This window comes from Nyctereutes procyonoides, unplaced genomic scaffold (assembly GCF_905146905.1).
Source record: "Nyctereutes procyonoides isolate TBG_1078 unplaced genomic scaffold, NYPRO_anot_genome, whole genome shotgun sequence".
Classification (NCBI taxonomy): domain Eukaryota; kingdom Metazoa; phylum Chordata; class Mammalia; order Carnivora; family Canidae; genus Nyctereutes; species Nyctereutes procyonoides.
This window is the reverse complement of record NW_026575026.1, coordinates 3,945,764-3,967,480: the sequence shown is the minus strand read 5'-3', so window position 1 is coordinate 3,967,480 and position 21,717 is coordinate 3,945,764. Positions and strand designations below refer to the sequence as shown.

At 36.8% G+C, this 21,717-nt stretch overlaps 1 protein-coding gene across 2 annotated transcripts in view; it reads right to left on the bottom strand.

The window, feature by feature from the left end:
• FER (FER tyrosine kinase) overlaps positions 1 to 21,717 on the bottom strand; it is a 437,163-nt gene that overhangs the window by 158,700 nt on the left and 256,746 nt on the right. For both annotated transcript variants that reach the window (XM_055315286.1, XM_055315287.1), the window contains exon 14: positions 7,262 to 7,318. In XM_055315286.1, coding sequence (XP_055171261.1) covers positions 7,262 to 7,318 — 57 coding nt within the window. The remainder of the gene's footprint in view (positions 1 to 7,261; positions 7,319 to 21,717) is intronic.

Below are 21,717 nucleotides of genomic sequence, written 5' to 3'. Positions count from 1 at the left end.
GCCTGCTTCTCCCTCTGCCTGTGTCTCTGCCTCTCTCTCTCTGTGTCTCTCTCATGAATAAATAAATATAATCTTTTTTTAAAAAGTTATCCATTAATGTTTCAAGATACAGCAAATATTCCAAGAGGTGACTGCTGGTCTGGATCTGGATCTGACAAAGCTAAATGTCAGTTGAAGAGTATAAGGAGATAGGGGAGAGGCAAGAGAACAAGGTGGACTAAGGAATGTCACCAGGCAGCAGTAGATTGTCAATTTCAGAAAGACATTAAGGAAGAGGAGGTGCTTACCCAAATGCCAGTGTCACCCATGTTGAGTTTGTATCAAATGTATGAATCCCTAACCTTAAGCGATGGCTCTAATCTATTTTGACTTAACATGTCTTATTTCAACTTTGTTTCCTATTAATAATAAAAAACAAATAACTTCAAAGTATTACAAAGAAGATCTAGAAAATTAATTTTTTAGTATTCAAGTTTTTATGTATGCATATATATTTCTTACATAATTACAATACTAATATGCAAGCATTAAAGCATTAAAATAAGCTTCAATGCTATTGTTGAGCAAGAAGTAACTGAACTAGGAGCCTGCTGGTTATTGGGTTTGAGTTTCTGTTTTTTTTTTTTTTTAAGATTTTATGTATTTATTCATGAGAGAGAGAGAGGTAGAGACACAGGCAAAGGGAGAAGCAGGCTCCCCCCAGGGAGCCTGATGCGGGACTCGATCCCCGCATTGGGGATCATGCTCTGAAACGAAGGCAGATGCTCAATCACTGAGACACCCAGGTGTCCCTGGGTTTGAGTTCTAAGAGCAATGTTACGCTTTTATTTTTTTTTTAAGATTTATTTAGTTTTATTCAGAGAGCAGGGAGAGGGGCAGAGGAAAGAATCTCAAGGAGACTCTCTGCTGAGCTTGCAGCCCCAAAGCAGGGCTCAATCCCATAACCCTGAGATCATGACTTGAGCTGACAACAAGAGTCAGACACTTAACTGGCTGAGCCACCCAGGTGCCCTGAGCAATTTAACTCTTAGTTCAAGGTGTGTAGATTTTATGTCATCAATAAACTTAAAATTGCTGAAATATTTCAATATATATTTTTAATATCTGTACATTTATTTACATTTTACATTTAATTTCTGTCAGCAAAGTTTCCTAACTTTTTCATTCTTCTTTTTTTTAAGTTACAGTGTAGTTAACAGTGTTATGTTAGTTTCAGGTGTACAATGTACTGATTCGGCAATTTCACGTATTACTTAGTGCTCATCGTCCTAAGTCTACTTTTGATCCCCTTCACCTATATCACTTATCCCCTACTCACCTCCCTTCTGGAAACTGTTCTTTATACTAAGAGTCTGGTTTTGGTTTGCCTTTTTTTTCTTTGTTCATTTATTTTGTTCCTTAAATTCCACACATGAGTGAAATCATATGCTATTTACCTTTCTCTGACTTATTAGCATTATACCCACAGGATCTACCCATGTTGTTGCAAATGGCAAGATTTCATTCTTTTTATTGCTGAATATACCAGTGTGTGTGTGTGTGTGTGTGTGTGTGTGTGTGTGTGTGTGTACACACATATATACACATCTTCTGTATCCATTCAGCAATCGATGGATAATTGGGAGGCTTCCCTATCTTGGTCGTTGTAAATAATGTTGCTATAGAGACAGGGGTGCATGTATCCCTCCCTCTGAATTAGTATTTTTGTATTCTTTGGGTAAATACCTAGTAATGTAATTGCTGGATTATAGGGTAGTTCTATTTTGGAATTCATTCATACTGAAATTCACAGCCCATCATCATTGACATTTTATCTTCAATGTATTCTTCGGTGATTCTCTTCACCTTTTTATTCTAACCAACTTGGCTCTCACTTGAGCACTCAAATGGTGGCTGAGCTTCCTTTTCCCTTCTGGACTGAAGCAATGATTTCCCTGTCACCCCTCCTCCTTCCACTGCCCTGGAGATGATATAAAGTCAACTATCTCCCTGTCACTGCTTTCAAACCATTTTCCCTCCTGCATCCCCAAAAACCAAGCTCTGAAACCTTATCATTTGATTATATATCCACTGCCCCCTTCAAATTCAGTTACTGAATTTGAAAATAGTTTCCTTTGTTTATTAACAATTTGAACTCCGGGAACACAGTACCCAGTGTTACTCCTGTCTTAGCTCTTATCAATTTCAATAGACACTTTAAAAGTACCTTCTAATTCCTCAAACCCTCAGTTTCTTGAATATAATTCTTCCAATAATCTTCTACTCCAACCTATTTTCTAGGATCATACCTTAAACTTTGCCACTGTTGGGGGTGCCTGGGTGGCTCAGTGCATTAAGTGTCCAACTCCTAATTTCAGATCAGGTCATGATCTCAGGGTTTTGAAATCAACCCCCTTACCGGGCTTCACGCTGGATGTGAGTCCTGCTTAAGATTCTCTCTCTCCTTCTCCCTTGGTCCCTTCCCCCTTCTCTAAATAAAAACAAACAGCTGCCAATAATGAACTCCACTGTAATACCTATTTTATTCATCCCATCTTCTAGCTGGCTTCTACATTCGCAGCTTACTTCCTCTAGTATCTAGACGCCAAAAATCCATTGACTCTATGGGAACTTCTGAGTCTTTAGGTCTTACCACTTTTGTTGGCTAACACCACCCTTAATGCCCTTCCTTCCTTATCCAGTTTATTTATTTCTTATTTTTTTTAAAGTTTATTTATTTATTCATGGAAGACAGAGCGAGAGAGAGAGAGAGAGGTAGGGACACAGGCAGAGGGAGAAGCAGGCTCCATGCAGGGAGCCCAACGTGGGACATGATCCCGGGTCTCCACCCAGGATCACACCCTGGGCTGAAGGCGGCGCTAAACCGCTGAGCCACCCAGGCTGCCCTCCTTATCCAGTTTAAATTGTACAGTCAGCAAATATAACTGCTTACCATACATTCTCAACTTCATTGCTCCTCTTAATCTATAAAACTCCCATCAAATCTACAATCCTTATTAAATTCAACACTCTGTCTAACTTGCACCTATGCTGCTAAATGTGGCTGAAGAAAATCCACAACCTCATTGACTGGTTTCCCTTTAAATTCATGGGCACAACCCTCCAGGGAGCTCTTAATGCTGCTCCAGCAATTTTCATCTCTCCCTCTAAAATCACCTGTTTTTCCCTAAATTATTTCCAACTGCAAACCACCATGCTGTTGTGTCTGAGGTGTTTTTTTTTTCATTTTTAAATTTAAATTCGATTTGCCAACATATAACATCCACTGCTCATCTTGTCACATGCCCTCCTCAGTGCCCATCAACCAGTTACTGCATCCCCCCACCCACCTTCCCTTCCGCAGCCCTTTGTTTGCCAGAGTTAGGGGTCTCTCAGGTTAAACAACACAATTCATTCTCTCGAAACGACTACCACATATCTCTAACTTCCTTTTGCAACAAAACTTCAAAGAGCTTCATCCTTGCTATCTCTAATTCTTCTCTTCTTGTTCTTTGTCTATTCCAATCTGGCTTTCTGCTAAAACACTCTCAGGAAACTGCTCAGCCAAATCACCAGTGGCCATATTGTTACTAAATTCAATGGTTAATTCTCAGTAATCATCTCATTTGACCTATCAGCATAATTCTGTATCACTGACCACTCTGTTTTCCCTGATATACTCTCTTCTCTTGGCTTCCAAGACATCTGATCTTCTGGTTTTCTACCTTTGTAATTGATTGCTTTCTCAGCCTCTTTTGGTGATTTCTTCTCTTGTCTGAAGCCTCATATTAACATAGTGACCAGGGTTCAGCCTCTTATTCTCTCCTCTGATAGAGAACCACGTACTGAAATCATCTAGTCTTATGGCTGTAAATGCCATTTATATATGGTGTATATATCCAACGTAATGTTATTCAACCATAAGAATGTGGGACATCTTGCCATTTGCCATAACACGGATGAAACTTGAGCACTTTATGATGTCAGATAAAGACAAATACTATATATACTATCACATTTATGAAATCTAAAAAAGCCAAAAAAAAAAAAACCCAAATCTAAAAAAGCCAAATTCATAAAAACAGAGTAAAATGGAGGTTACAGAGGATGGCGGGGGCATATAGGACTGACATTGTCTAAGGGCATAAACTAAACTTTTGAGAAACAAGCACTAGAGATCTAATACACAGGATAGTGAACATAAACAGTATATGTTGTAATCAAACTTGCTAAGAGGCTACAACTTTCCAACCACAAAAAAAGAAAGAATAATTAATTACATAATGTGCTACAGATGCTAACTACTACTTCAATGACAATCATGTTACTGTATATAAATTTACTGATTTAATATATTGTGTACCTTAAATGTACTTATGTCAAATATATGCAATTAAAAATCTGAAATAACTGCTACATATAACTACCAAATATACATGCTACCACTGCCAATTTGTACTTTTCATACAGATCTCTTTTCTAAACTCCAGACTTGAGAGCCAGCTGTCTTCCCAACCTCTTCATTAGAAGAAAACAGATAAAACCGAATATATCCAAAACCTAACTCCTAATTTTATTCCCCGTAAACTTGCTATATACCTATCTTCTCTCATGCCCCACACAGAATCCATCAGGATATTCAGTTGGTTCAAACATTAAAAATATAACCAGAACTCACAAGTTTTCACCACCTCCCCTGCTACCACCCCGATCTAGCAACAATCATCATATTAGTTAGGTGAGAGCAATTGCCTCCTAACCTGTCAACTTCTCAGTCTATACTCAAACAACAGCCACAGTGATCTTTTTAATAAGATCATGCCGCCCCCTCCACTCAAAGTCACCCCTCAAAGTCATCTACTAGATGATCTTTTCATACATAATCATAGCCAAAGCAATTATAATGTCCTACATACAAGGTTCTACACGATTTACACCCTCAATGCCTCACCTACTTCGTATCCTATCACATTCCTCCCTGCTTACTGAACTCAGTTATGGCCAAAGTGTCTGTCTTGCTCTTCAAAGAAAATCTGTATTGGCTACTGCCTTCTCCTAGAACCCTCTTTCTGAGATGTCCTCATGGCTAAAATCCCTTTGAGTTTTTATACAAAAGTAACAATTTTAATAAAGCGTACCCAGAACTTCCTATTAAAACAGCAGTGCTGGCCAGCAGTACTCCCAATCTCCCTACATTTTTCACAGGATTTAGAATACTTTAATATTATAAAATTTAGCTATTTGTTATGTTTATTATTTATCCATCTTCACCTGCTAATTAGACTGTAAGTTCCATAAGGGCAAAGATAACTTGTCTGCTTTGATGGCTGATATATCCCAAACGTCTACAATAGTACCTGGTACAAAGGAGACATTCAATAAATCTGTCAGGAGTGAGTAAAATATTTCTTTTTTGTTAGTTTTGAAAATATTTCTTGAATACCAACTATATAGTAAATGCATTCTAATTATATATTGAAGAATAAAAAAGAATAAAAAAGTTAAGAGTTCCTATCTCAATCTTCTATTACCACTGAATTTCCAAGTTTGTTAGTACAGAAACCATGACGAATTCTCTTTTGCTCATGCACTCTGAAGGAGTATACTGTAAATATTCATTAGGAATAGGTAGTGAAAAGATTAAATCATAAATTAGCTTATACTCAAAAATATTAGCTGAAATTAAGTTACACAGTGTCTCTAAAGTTGCAGTCTTAAGATGATTAAATTTATTTAAAATAACCTCGTGTTACTGCCTTGTCATTGAGAAAATGTTATTCTTTGAAATGGCTCTAGCAACGATCTAAAGGTCCAAATCCCTCCTAAGGTACCATATCTCACATATTAAACCAAACATAAAAATAACTGAAATATTTCTTTTTAAGTGAAAATATTTTTTCCTGGTACAAAAAAAAAAAAAAGCAGTCCTTTCTATATATTCTATTTCAGTAAGTGGTTTATTTTACATTTTTTTTAGTTATATTTTCATGGAAATTTCTTTGTAATAATTTTTGGCCCAATTACTGGTACTTGTTACTGACCTAAAGCAATGGAAAGAAGGACTACTTCCTTAAGAATGAGGAGCACATCACAAAAGAAATAAATGCATAAACTGCTGCTTTTAGTTTGAGATTCTTTAGAATTTACTTACTAATAAGTATGAGCAGTCATTAGAAACTGCTTTCAATAGCAATTTAATGCTCCCATTTGGAAAGGATATTTTTAAATAATATGAATAATCCTAAAAAGTGGATTATTTCAACAGAGATTTACTTTGTTAACATACATCAGAGCTTAAAACAAAACAAACAAAACAACCGGAAAAATCTGTCAATTCATCAAGTTGACATTTGAATTAAAAAATTAATAATAATTGCTTTCTTTACTTAAAATGCTGAGCCTTAAGTCTAGTACTGATCACTCAAATACATGAGTGATAGTTTTCTCCAAATATGTGAATTTTATATTATTTTTACATTGCACTATAAACCTATATTCAATTCAAACTCTCAAAAAGAAACATCAATTAAATCATTAACAAAGATGTTAATATTTACCCATTGGGACTCAATCATAAATCAGCAATTAATAAGTTTGCAAATAGTCCATTTGATTAATTATTACTAAATATCTGCCATTATTATTAAGCATAATACACTTTCGTATGGCCTAGGAGTTGGAAGAAACTTCAAACTAGACTGGAAAAAAAGGACTTTCATCCTATATAGCTGCCTTCTCTGACCACTACCAAAACTAGCTATAAAATGAATCTTTATATTGAAAGCTGTCTTATCCACATAATTGTTAGACTGAAATCATGCATTCAGTGCTGTCACACACTGTGATTCTATACACGATCCTGAAATCTCAGAGAGCAGTAAGCCACTTCTTCTGAGCTATCCTGTGTAACCAGAAACAAATGGAATAGAACTATTGGGTGTTTAAACTTCTGTTACCCTCCGTTTCATTCCCATCTCTGATCACTAGTTTTGGCTTTACCACACTGTAATGAACACATCACTGTTTAAGTCCTTCCAGAGGAAAACAGACTATTTTAAAAAGCCAAGAAACATCCTTGAACTTGTCAAAGACTTTCACCTATCTACTCCACTGAATACTGCAGTATTTGTAACAGATGTGGTACTGTGTTCTTCTGGGTTCACGTGGGATGTGCCTTGCTGCATGCTGGAATGTAAGAAAGGCTTTGGAGAGAACGGAGAAACCTACAGAGTACAAAGTCACTGTAAAGGCTTGTGGTTGTTTAGCTCAGCTGACTACGTACCTTGCCCAGTAATTCTCCCAATGTGACATCTTCGTGATTGAGAACCCATTTCTTATCCTAGGGCAAAGAAAAAGAACAACCTTTTTAGCCCAAGCAAGAGTGCATTTCCTGTAAGATGCACTTGAGGCTGTAGCCAAGAGAACTAAGGGGTATTTCATTCAGACCATTAAATCAACAGCATACTAACCAGTTGTAACTTCAGGAGGTTATGAAACAAATTTAAGAAATGTTACTAAAACAATTGGACTTTAAAATCTACATTACTAACTTCTATCAGAAATCTCAGCCTTCAAAATGACAGTATCCTTGTAACCAAAACAGAACATGCCCTTTCCCTCCCATCATAAAGCTTAGGCTATACTTAAATTTGTCATTTCATAACAGTTGTGTCATAAGTACTTGAGAGAATATTCGTGTACAATGCAAAATGTCCAATTCCCACTTGATCATCTAAGATTACATTACTAACAGCTAATTTTTCCACATGTAAATGGGCCAGAGTTTTAGCTGTCTATGACACTCTCTACATGTAGGTCCTTATCTTTCCCAAGTATTTTCTTATACTATATATAAAGCAACAAGTATCAATTACAATATCACTAGGGTACACAAGATTAGTAATGCAAACATGCCATTATAAAAGAGCATCCTATTATCTGCTCTCAGGAACTAATTACTGCATAGGGAATATTTTATCATATAAAAATCTCTTCTAGAAAAAAAATCAGCTAGGACACAACACAATACTGTAAGGTTAAAAAGGCACATATATATGTGTGTGTATATGTATATATATATATATATATTTTTTTTTTTTAAGAAAAAGGAACAAATAATGAAGCAAAAAAAAAGAGAGAAAGGAAGAAATGAAAGGAAAGAGGGCTGGAAAAACAGGAGCCTGGGGGAATAGAGAGAAGAAAAAGTATAGTCAGGCAATTAGTTATTATTCAGCAATAAATAGGAATTTATCCCAAATACATGAAACAGGTTTTTGCACAACATTTTGCCAAGCTAGCTAAAGCCAAATATACTTTAAATACATGCAGGCATAATGAGTCCATTTACATAAACTGTTACAAATGGACAACGTATCGATAATGATATAAATCAGACCAGTGGTTGCCTAAGGCAAGGGTTAAGGAAGATGGACTGCCAAGAAGGAATTGGGAGGTTTATGGAAAGATTCAATTTATTGATATTTTATTGAACTATATACATTTAAAACCTGTGAATTTGGTTGCATGTAAACTATTTCCATAAAGCTGATTTTTCTAAATGAAAAATGTAAAAAAGAAATATTACAAAAATGCTACTTTTCATTTCAGCAGCACTTTTGGGTTTAATTTCCACTCCACATACACTAACAAAAGTATACTACTAAAAAAAATGAAGTCTGACAGGCAGAAGAGTCATTAAAGTTACAAAACTGATTTGTTGAGAACTTTTTCCACTTCAAAAAGTGGTAACATAAGATCACATCAACTTTCTCCCAGCAAACCACTGAAAAACACTAGATAAAATTTAAGAACAAAAGCAAGAAAATCCCAAATTTTTGTTCAAGAGCTACTGAAATAAGAATAGCTGCGATGCTAAATCAAGGTCAAGGGAAGGCCAAAAGTCAAGTTAGGTAGAGAAAAGTTAAATTTATGTTATGAAAGGGATGTCTGGATGGAACTGGAGGGTATTATGCTGAGTGAAATAAGTCAATTGGAGAAGGACAAACATTATATGGTCTCATTCATTTGGGGAATATAAAAAATAGTGAAAGGGAATAAAAGGGAAAAGAGAGAAAATGAGTGAAAATATCAGAGAGAGAGACAGACATGAGAGACTCCTAACTCTGGGGAAACAAACAAGGGGTGGTAGAAGGGGAGGTGGGGTGACTGGATGACAGGCACTGAGGGGGGCATTTGATGGGATGAGCACTGGGTGATATGCTAGATGTTGGCAAATTGAACTCCAATAAAAATAAATAAATAAATAAATAAATAAATAAATAAATAAATAAATAAATAATAAAAATAAAAAATTCTAAGAAAAAAAAAGAAAAGCTTGAAATGGCCTTTAAAAAAAAAAGAAAGAAAGAAAGGGATGTCTGGATGGCTTAGTGGTTGAGCAGCTGCCTTCCGCTCAGAGAATGATCCTGGGGTCCTAGGATCAGGTTTCCCATCAGGCTCCCCGCAGGGAGCCTGCTTCTCCCTCTGCCTGTGTCTCTGCCTCTCTCTCTCTCTCTCTCTCATGAATAAATAAATAAAATCTTAAAAAAAAAAAAAAAAAGAAGACCCAAAAGTCAAGACCTTTTGGGCTACCTTTAGATTATGTTGATTTTGAAAGTAGCAGGCAATAGGTAAAACAACAATAAACAACCAGACACACACTAAATGAAGCTCTTTACCAAAAGAGATAATGAAATAAAAACAAAAATGATGAGTAAATATAATAGACTTTACTTCTCTTGCATTCTTTAAAATATGCTTGACAAACAGAAAGTATAAAATTTTCTGATGAATTTTTCGACTGACTTAGATGCAATACATATGAAAAGTACAAGGAAGGAAAGGTATAGAGACCCACACTGTAATAACGTTTCTGCATTCTACTTGAAGTGTTAGGGTATTGATTTTTTGTATATTGTGAAAAGTTAAATGTTTTTGATAGTTTCTAGAGCAAGTACGAAAAAACAAAAAACAACGAAAGAATAAAACTACAAAGCAACATAATCAAAAATACAAGAGAAAAAAAATGTAATGGCATAGTAAAAAAGTGTTCAAATAAGTCAAAAGAAGGGGAAAAGGAAAACAAAAAACAGAATAAAATATACAATGGTAGTCCTAAGTCCAAATGTATCAATAATTACATTAAATGTAAATTGTCAAAATACACAATCTAAACGACAAATTTTTAAAAAAGAATCCTAAAAAGCAACTGTATGCTGAAGAAACTCAGTAAGTATATTTAACTGTTTATACTAGTGTAATATAAACTTGAAAGTTTATTCAGTAGATTTATTATAGCTTACAACTTCAAACTTCATCCATTCTAGCCCCGGAATGGCAAAAATTAACTGACTTGAGATTCATCGTTTTCTTTTCCTTTCCCGAAAGGGACTACCGTATAAATGGTGAATAGAATAGTGAAAACTAGAAATACACACCTGAGACACTGTTCAAAGCTAGTCTGCTACTACCATAGCAATAAGACAACAGAATGTAAATACCCTCTTTTGGAAGAAAGCAGGACTTCTGAAGAGAGCAGAGCAGTCAAGAGGTCTGGTCTAGCTCATAGTGTATACAAATGAGTTCACTCTACTCAGAGAGACTACTAGGAAAGATTTTTTCCAGGACTCACTTGTGGCACAGTTGTATTACAACAAGAAGACAAAACAGTCTGGAATATACCACGCTATGCCTACTTACTAAAAGAAAGCCAAAATGTTGAAATAGCATGCTGGATAAAGAATGAAGCTCAGAGCCTGGCCCCAAACATATCCTATTGTATATATACATATGCTCAGTTATACTAGAAATTCTAAGATAAGTGAACACAAAGCTAAATTAAACATGGTCTTTATTTTTAAGGACTTTAATATAAGCATATTGAAAGTCAAATCTGAAAGAAACGTGTGAATAGTATGTAGTTTGAACACTGAGGTATATGTGGTCCATATAAAGAACATGGTTAAAAGAGGCACACAACACATGGAAAAGTTTCCCAGGTTTCTCAAAATAACTTTCCCTTAATTTTCTACAAGTTACTAAATAAAGAAAAACCATAAAGCTCTTGCTCTAGGTGTTCAGAAGTCATACACAGTGTTTGGGGGGAAGAAAACTCTATGCTACTCTCCAGGATTCTTCAAAGGGGAAAAAAAAGGTTAAGTTAATGCTGTTTCGGGTAGAAAAATGAGACACAGTAGGGTATATATAACTGTACATGAATGAAGCAGAGAGGCTGCGCAGAAATATCCATGTTTCTATTATCTACCAGTTGATAATTGTCATCGTCTACCAACACCTGCCTTCTCTCCAGACTCCTCTCAAACTAAAGGATTTGTTTTTTCTAGTTCACTCCCAACAAATTTTCTCCTAGTCTACCATGCTGTCTTTGCAATGGGTCCCAAGTCACTATCATTATTATTTTTTTTTAAAGGAGAAAGAAAGAAAAAGGTGGTGAGGAGGGAAGGCTCCACATCCAGCATATAGTCTGACACAGGGCTTGAACTCACAACTCTGAGACCATGAGCTGAGCTGAAATCCAGAGTCCAACACTTATCGACTGTGCCATCCCTCCATCCCAAGCCACCACTTCTATGGGACTATACTGGAAAGGAAATGATGCAAGGCTGGGGAGGAACATAGTCCTGGAATTTGAAGACAGAACTCCTAAAGCATATATGTATATTCCATTAGACCCTTTTAAATGGTGGTTATGATCTATACGTTCATTACATTACCAATAATCACTGCTAGCATTACTTCTTGAAGAAAGCACATTTCAAAAAAATGAAATAAACTTTTAGAGTACACTATTCAAAATGTTACTTAAAATATCACATGAGAAATATAGCAGATGATAAAGACTTGGGAAAAAGAAGCCGTAGCTAGAGAAATCACAAAAAGCTTCACAAAGAGGTAGAATTTGAGATAACCTTGACCATGAATGTAATTCTAATACACTAAAATGAGAAAAATACATGCAGCAAAAGCACAGAAAGAAGGGAGAATCTTCTAAAGAGTAAATACAACATTATGGTAAAAGAAAAGAAATCTTAAAGGAGAAGAGTGTTGGATGAAAAACTAGAAGTATACTTTCTGACCAAACCATGGTGTTTTAAATGACAAGCCATCTAGTATTCACTTAATTTCATAACCAGGAGTCCCTAAATTTTTATTATTCAACCCATTAAATTTTTCTTTAAATGGGAGCATTTGCTCCACTACACTGATATATAATATATATTATATAGCCTCCTCAAAACAAGAAATTAAAATGAAATGGCTACTAGACAAATTGGTGTAAATATAATCCTTCCTGCTCCTTTCCACTAAGTACAACTATAAACCATGGAGATAAGGTGAGGGACAGTAAAAGAACTTTGAAAGGTGGTGAGGGAATTGAATTGCTTTGGACCCCAGGAATGGGGGAACAACATAACAGGGTGTCTTAAGTCTCATCTACACAACAGAAGGAGGCTCCATTCTCTACCTCACAGTAGAAGGCAGTCCAGGGAAACCCATCTCTCCTGGATCAAACGGTAGTCGTCCCCAATACCAGGTAAACTCAGCACCAACAGCAGGTGGATGGACAAGAGTAAGTTGTCAGAAGAAACGCTCTCTTTTGCTCTGGACCAGAAACTCCCTGCCTTGTGAAAGAATACTGGGGGGCCCCAGAAGCACTAGTAAGATGAGCCTGTACACAAGCAGCTAAACCTGGAAAGTCTCTTTGTTCCTATGAAAGTGGTATATGTTCTACTCCCCACCAAGAAATACCAAGGGAGCTGGGCTGTACTCTCAAGGAAAATACCACCACAAACAGTAGCCTGGCCTGTGAAGCCTCTTTGTCCCTACAGACCTAAGACTTCTATCTCCTGTCCAGACACAGGCAGCTGAGGACACTGACAAGCACCCAGGAACACCACAAGCACCCAGCCCAGACAGTGCACTGTATTCCCTGCAGGCAGGGAAATAATGACAAGCAAAGAACCAAAGAACTCATGTGCCTGATACTCCCTTCTACAGTGAAACATCTGGCAGCCCAACCTACAGAAATTCTTTCCATCCCAACACACCACTAAAGGAGCAAGTGGGAACCAGATAAACCAGCAAACAAAACACCACAAAGACTCTGAAAATTAAACCATCATTGAAGCCATAGTTCACCTGCATGTTAAACCCAAACGATGTGAGTGTGAGTCCTGCAAAAATAAAAGATTTACGTAGGACCCAGAGTCTCCCAACAAAATAGATGAAATGCCCAGGGTACAATAAAAAACCATCAATCACATCAGTATATAAGAAAATTACAGCCTGAATGAGAAAAAGCAGTCAACTAACACCAACATGTAAACAGATCAGATGTAATTTTGATAAGGATTTAAAAGCAGCCATCACCAATCACAAATTCTTTTGAAACAAATGGAAACATAGATTATCTCAACAATAGAAAGAGAAGTTATAAAAGAGAAAGAAATGGAAATTATAACATTAAAAAGTAACAAAAATAAACTCACTGAGTGGGCTCAACGGTAAAGTGAAAAAAACAGAATATAATCCCTGAACTTCAAGGCAGATCAAGAGAATTTACTCAATTTAAACAAAGAGACATTGGGTTGGAAAAAATTAACAGAGTCACAGGGACAATTAGAAAAGATAGAACATTTGTGTCATCAGAATTCCAAAAGAAGTGGAGAAAGATGGGATTAAAAAACTAATCCAGGGTGATCCCTGGGTGGCGCAGCGGTTTGGCGCCTGCCTTTGGCCCAAGGCGCGATCCTGGAGACCCGGGATCGAATCCCACATCGGGCTTCCGGTGCATGGAGCCTGCTTCTCCCTCTGCCTGTGTCTCTGCCTCTCTCTCGCTCTCTCTCTCTCTCTGTGACTATCATAAATAAAAAAAAAAAAATTAAAAAACTAATCCAAGAAATAAAGTCTGAAAACTTCCCAAATTTGGTAAAAGATATAAACCTACAAATTCAAGAAGCAGACAGAAACTTACTTACAATACACCCAAAGAAATTCAAGCTAAGACATATATCATGATTAAACTTTTGAAATGTAAAGTCTTGAAAGCAACTAGAAAGGTGAGTCATTACCTACAGGAGAACACCGATTTGAACGGGAGACATTTCTCCTCTGAAACTATGAGGTTCAGGAGAAACTGGCACAGGAGTTTTCAAGTGTTGAAAAAAACCCAAACGGAACGGCTGCTGAGTGTGGTAAACTATCTTTTAAGTATGAAAAGAATAAACATTCTCAGATGAAGCAATACTCAAAGGATTCAGTCAACAATAAACCGGAAGTGAGTGGTAGCTGGTCCTTCCTGCAGCTCAGTGAGTTTCTCTGGATATCCCAGGTGCTCCAGTGGGGCAGACCACAGTCAGGAGGTTCATCAGGACAGGAGAGACAAAACACAAATGGTTTGTAGGACAATTCTATCATGCTGGACTTTCGCAGCTCCTTATTAGGAAAGGGTTCACACAGCAGGACAGTTTCACTGGATTCCTGATTACCGCCACAGGCATGCGGATGACCCTTAGCTAAACTACTGGAATGTTCAAAAGTTACTGAGTAATGTCAGTCCACAGGCCTGGAGAGGCAGGCCAAGATGAACACATTGTCGGCATGTCTGAGGCAAACACAAGGAGCCATGCTGTGCTCCTGGGGCTTGGTCTGGGGTCCTCACCTCGGCTGCTCATGTGGCAGTGTGTGATCAGCTACCTTTAAAAACCCTGGACTCCAAGACCCAGAGAGGATCTCCTGAGCAATGACTTATCACAAATGTCTCTGCAGCCTGCAGGTGGAAAGGAAGACAGGAACGCGCAAACGCCGCATAATTGAGGCAAGTCAGCCTGTGTCTGATCTCGCCGTTGCTGTTCCTCTTGTCCTTGTGTATGTCCTTCGCTGGGATAAACCTGAGCCTTGAGTAGAACTTTAGGTTAAGTTGCAGGAATCTCTCCAGGGCATCCGAGAACTACTATGTGGTGGTGGGACACTCTGAGGCTCTGAGCAAGGAGTTCCTGAGGTAGCAGATGACAGAAACTGTGCTTGAATCTGCATTTTTCTGATTCCAAAGGCTGTGTCTTTTCTAACCAATAACATGGCCTCCCACTGACTCCCAAATTGGAATAACTTAAAACAATGCCTATGACTCAAGTGCAGAGAACGACTACCATGCAATTAATAGTTTTAATTAACTGAAGCAAAGTGGGTCCTACATTCTATTTCGTTTCAAGTTCTAGTCCTAAAAGGATTTGACTGGTGGTTACAGGGCTTTCAGCAAACAAGTGCTATGTAAATCAATTCCGGATTGCTCTTCACTCACTGGTTTTACTAGATTATAATCTAATTTAAAGCTTTACATTTTGCACATTCACAATTTTGGCATCAAAAACATATTACAATAAAACTTTCAAGTTGTAATTAAGTGAAATGGCTTTAAGTAAATAGCTGGCCAAATTATGAATCAATTTTGTATAATCTTTATATAATTTACAGACTAAAAAAGGAGCTCACACTTCAGTCTCCAGACCACTAATTTCCACTAGATAATATATGACAAAGCTTCCATCCATTTTCCTATAATGACTCTGTACCAGTTGTTCTATGAGATTTAAAGAAACAATGAAAAAGCAATCAATGAAATTAAGCCATTATTATAGTATTTCCCACTTTCATGAAAACACTGTTCTTATAAATCCTCCATCTTCGCACATGAATAGGTGTAATAGTAGGCATGAACTATAAAAATAACCAGAAATGAAACCTAATTACAGCTTTAAAATGTTAAAACCTAAATCGCAGAATTACTTTGGCCTCACAAAAGTAGCTATTTAAAACGAAGTGAACAAAGTACCAAATAAGCCATTTCTCCTTTGTTCACCTGCTGAAGACAACTACCCACAGTTGGCCTGGGCTGCAGGGGACTAATGGCACTTCTTGGTGGACTGCCACAGGGTGCAGGTGGTCCTTATTTATTATGCAAACCAAGCCCTGCCAAATCCCTCTGGGATGGCTGTGTGTTTCTTTCTAAAGGTATCCTTTTAAAGGGCTTTATGGAGATAGAGGGACATGCTTAAAGTCAGATCTCCAACAGGTAAATCAGAGTAATTAGTGATGTAAGTGAATGCTTCACTTTGATTCCTGCTTAGTTCTATAAGAAGAAAGCTCCCCTAAAGAAATTACTTCTACTACTGCAGAAGGATCTCAATCTAGCCCTATAGCTCTTGCCCATATTCAAAATTCAAATGAAGAGAGTTCTTTTGAGGAAAGAGTGAATTCTATTTTAATGCAACATTTTCACTCTTCAGGTTGTTTTGATAATTCTGCCTTAAACAAATGCAAAACAACTCACTAATATTACAACCTATTTCCTAGCATGAGCTAATGTAAGGTAGGTCCAGCTTGTGAATTTAGTTATCAGAAATAGTGGAAATATAAAGTTTTATCCACAGCATGGTCAAAGGATGGAAGGAATCATCCAACGGCATTTTTTTTTTAAGGCACACATTTAAATACACGCTTTGAAATTTTTTTCACTCTGAAGATTAACACCTAAAGTAGATGGATGGGCTTTCTGAACATACTGACATTTCAGAGCTTTTATTTTGAAGCCACAGCACAACATATCATCTTAGAATAATTAACAAAATGCCACAATACGGGACATAAAATGATTGTCAGAGTCTATAATTTTTCTACTATTCATACTGAGACATAATTGGTATCTCTACTTTTCTTTTGTACACAAGTTTTCAGTTTGCTTCATTACCTGCTTAGCCTGCTAAGCACATTTGTTCCACTTTAAATCTCAGCCACTGCTTATTTTTAGAGTCCAAGGATTACTCAGAATGTGTTCAGCTTTGTCAGTGAAGTTATCAGGGTTACATCAGAGTGAAAATCCTTATTGACAAGTATGCACAGTAGTCTGAATGTATGGAATCCATTTAAGAAGTAATTGAATATTTCTTTAAATGCTCTGTAAATTAATAATCCAAAAGCTGTTTCCCCTAAAATGATTTTTATTTGGGAAAGACTTATCACCTTAGAAGATATTTCATTACAGGTGCAAGTTACATGATATAGTTTTTTTTTTAATGTGTATTGTATACTTTTATCCTTTCTAGAGAGACTTTTATTTCTTTTTAAAATTCATGTCTATTGAATTTCTCTACTTATATAATTATCTACCAGTATACTATTATGGGGAAAGGCTGTACAAATCTGTACATATACTAATTTCCTAATTCATTTTTATTCATCTTGACTTTAGAAGGTGTCATTTTTCTTGACTAAAACGCTCAGAGCCAACAGTTACACCCTCCCAAAGGAAGGAGTGCAGGTGCCCTAAGTGAAAAAATGCTGATTCAGACCCTTTCCAAGTTCTGGAAACTGAGTAACTGAAAATAATCAACCAGAAACATAGGCAGATTCAACTTAGTCTATCAAATCCCTATAAGAAGTAACTTACGATTCATCTCTAAACACTATCATTTATAATTCCTTAAGATTAAGGCAAAGTACAGATTCTGCTCTCAGGAATTTATTACCCAGTGAGAATAGAAGAAGGGAAACTAGAGAGTATCTTTATTTTTAGAGAGCAAAAAAGACGAGACTTCTAGCCTTTTTTTTAGATTAGCATCTATCCTTGCTCTTCCCTACTCACACTTTGGCCATTAAGTAGATAAAGCCTCTGTCAGACTCATTAAAAAAAAAAAAAAAGGATTCAAAGAAATGAAGGAGGACAAATAACCAACACCATATAAATACAAAGAATTGTAACAGTATGCATGATTATATGCCAGAAAATTAGACAACCTCGAAGAAACAGATAAATTCCTACAAAACATACTAGGAATTTCCTGTACCAGGAAGAAATACAAAATTTGAATAAAACTGTCATTAATAAGGACATTGAATCGATAATCCAAAAAACTCTCCTAACCAACAAAAGTCTAGGACCACATGGCATCGGAAATGATTCTATCAAGTATTTAAAAAAGGGGTTAATATCGATTCTCCTCAGACTACTCCAAAAAATAGAAGAGGAGGGAAACCTTCCAAATTCCTTCGACAGGAAGATGAGGTCTGTATTAGGTGGATTTGGCTTTCTTCCCAGTGGCTAAGCGGAAAGGAAGAGACATGTCTTTGAGTTGAAGCAAGTCAGGGACTTGCTCCTATGGACCTCTCTCCACCCTACATGTGTGGTGGCAACCTCCTAAGAAAGAGGTATACAGGAAATGACAATTGTCTTTCCTCAAGGTATACACTGGATGGTCCTTTGGTAAGGCGAGTGGATTTATCTCTGGAACTGACACTGGCAAAAAGCTACTGAGTGGCACTGAATCTTCTTCAGTATCTCCGATGGCTAAGGAAACAGAAAGATCCTTGGCATCGTGGCGTGGCATGAGCCTTCTGTGCTACATAATGGTTAAGAGGGATGCTATGGAGTCAAACTGCTTGGCCTTTAAATATAGCTGTGCAATTTTCACCAACTTCGCCTCTTTGAGCCTCAGTTTCCTTATCTGCAAAATTAAGATAAAAGTAGTTGTTGCCATATATGGCGGTTCCAATTATTAAGTGAAATCTTTATAAGGTGCTCAGCAAAGTACCTAACACACAATAAGTGCTTACTGAACATCAAGCATCCTTCTTACTCATTAACCCTCAAACCTTTGGCAGGAGAAGAGTCCATCATCTCTCACAGCAATCTACCCCAAGCACCTTGCCTTTCCTTTTTAGGAAATAGGATCCTGCTCAAATGATTCCTTTCTCCCAAATTTCAACAAGTATTTATTGAATATCTATTCAGGCATTGTGATAGACATTGGCTGAAAAAGGTGAAAGAAGAAAAGCTCCTTGAGCATAGGAAAAAAATTTTTAAAAAGTTTGAAAATTACAAAAAAAAAAAAACATAACACAAATACTGAGACAGAGAATAAAAGTGTAGGTAACCACTTAGATAGCTGACATTTAGGCAAAGACTGACACCAGGTGAAGACACCAGAAGAGATTATACCAGATAGAAGTGAGAGCTGGAACAAAGGCTCCAAGATGTGGGAAGAGGGTAGTATGTTCAAGAAACAGGGTCCATTTTCACCCCTTGAGTTCCAGACTTGGATAATGATTACCTACTGATGTCTTTATTTGAATGTCTAACAGTATCTTAAAGTAATCATTTTCATAATAGAACACTCTACTCCTATCTCCACCCAGAAATACGTTCCTCTCAGAGAATTCTCCATTTCAGAAACTACTATTCATCCAGTTTCTCAAACCAAAAATCTTGAGAGTCATTCTTAAGTCTTTTCTTTGCCTCATTCCCCATATACAATCCATCAGGAAACATTGGATTTACTTTCAACAGATAACGACACATCTATTTTCTGTTCATCTCTACTCTCACTACTCAAGACCAATCAAACATTATTTCTCCCCTGGACCACTATAAAAGTCTTAACTTGATTTCTTTATTCTCTCTCCCCCTCACGTATACTCTGAGTGCATGAGGAGAGTTTTAAGTGATTTTTAATGCGATTAAGAACCTGTCATTCCTCTTGTTAAAATCCTCCAATAGTGTCCCATTGGTCTTAGATTAAATGCAAACTCTTTTCAACAGCATACTAAGGCATGATCTTGTTCCTACAGATCTGTATTCTCATTCCATTCTCTCCTTCAAGGGTCTCTTTTTGTTCTTTATACAGACTGAGCCTTTGGTTGTCGTTGATTTTGAACCTCTGTACATTTGTACTACAAAGTCACTTTACCTGGAACTTATTTCTGTAAGTTCTTTCATAGGTGACCCATTTTTATGCTCCAGGTCTTTGACTCAAATTTTACCTCCTCAGAGAAACTTTACTTGACCATCCTATCCAAAATGGACTTCTAAAGGTAGTACTCTATTTATACATTAGATTATTAAGATTTGTGGGGCCTATTATCACATATCTAAACATGCAAAATGATTTATCAAGTTCAACTGGATAAATCTGTATTTGATAAACTTGATAAAGTTGTATTTGTACTTGGACAAAGATAACTCCCTAACAACCTGGAACGTCAAATATTCACTTCTGCAGGGATCTGCACTAGAACATGACAGCACAATGAGAGTCTGCTCCAGGCCTCATGCTCCTACCCTGCCCTTTTCTCTTCCCATTCATGATCCCATCACATTCAAGGAGCCTCTCATGTATATGCCTACATGCACTCCATCCTCTACATCCAAGCTGCATCTGTAGAGCCTGTGAACAACCACTCATTGGACACTCTTAGGTAGTCCACCCTGAGAAAACAGACCTGAGTCGGAGGTCTGGGCTGGCCATGGAGGCAGGCTGAGGGTTGCAGGGACAAGGAACCTCAAGTCTCAGAGACTCTGAAGGGAATGTTCAAACTACACGTGGGCATATATGCCAGGGTCTACAAACACCTCAACTACAGGCAGAGTGCAACTGGTGGAGTGCCAGATAAGGTCACAGTGGGAGCTGTGTGAACTCCTTTGGGTCTAAAAACATCACCACTTCACCATTTTAGTTAATTTTCTAGGATTATCTCAACTTTTTTTTTTCCTTTTCTGTATCTCCTCCCTCTAAAAGATAAGCTGCACACTCATAGGGGCTTTGCCTATCCTGCAATGTCTGATACACACATGGTAGGTATTTAATAAACACCTAATGGGTCCTACTTCTTACCGTGACATAACATGAAAATACAACCAGTCTACTTTATCACATGGGATATACATTTGTTTATTCAAAAGTTTTAGTGGTTTCATAAAATAGTAAGATAAATACTGAGAATCTCTCACTTTAAACTAAAGGCTAGTAGTTAAGAATTAGGCAATAAGAAAGCTTAAGTTTAGAAGAAAATATTCAGTAGATTCTATATTTAGCATATTGAAAATCTGCTTCTAGCAAATCAGAACTTAGCAAATGTTAGACAACTAAAAATGAAAGCCAATTCCATTTGTCATTTGGAATTTTATTTACTTGATAATTATGTATATAAACTACTATATTATGTATTTTGTATCAAATTGCATCTCCTAGGACAAACTTTATCTGACTATGAATTTCTAGATTTCAAGATTAAGAGATCCAGTAGGATTCCACAGCACAGAATCCAATATTACAGTCCCTGACATCACTCCTAGTCAGGTCCAAGAAAACCTAAAAGACATACACTTAGTCAAAATTTAAATTTTACAATGCTCTTAAATATCTGCTAAAAATCTGAGTCATTGGTCTCTGAATCTGATCATGCAGTGAAATATTTTGGCATGTGTAATAAGACATGTGTTACACAGTGACATTGAAATTATTCTTATATGTGACACAAACACACTTAGAATGACTTGCCTTTAAAAAAGAATAAAAGTCAAATGGTTCCTTAACTCCCAGTTACAGGTATCCCAATAACATGCTGGTCTTTACACTTTGAAGGTAATAAAACCTTCAATTTCATTTATAGTATCAAATCAAAGAGGATCTTAACATATTTTAATACATAACCATGGGTTTCTAAGGAAGGAAGGAAATACCAAAACTCTTGAGCCAATTATAGTGCACCACAATTACTCAACTATTAAGATAATCAAAGGGAATTAGTTCCAGTAAAAAGGCTTCTTGTTTGGCAAAGTGGCTGAAAACCAACTCTGAGATATCTTTATATACTCTATGAAAGCCAGAATCCCATTTCTACTTTGAAACTTCTGGTGGCACAAACACAAAGTAATAAAGCAGAACA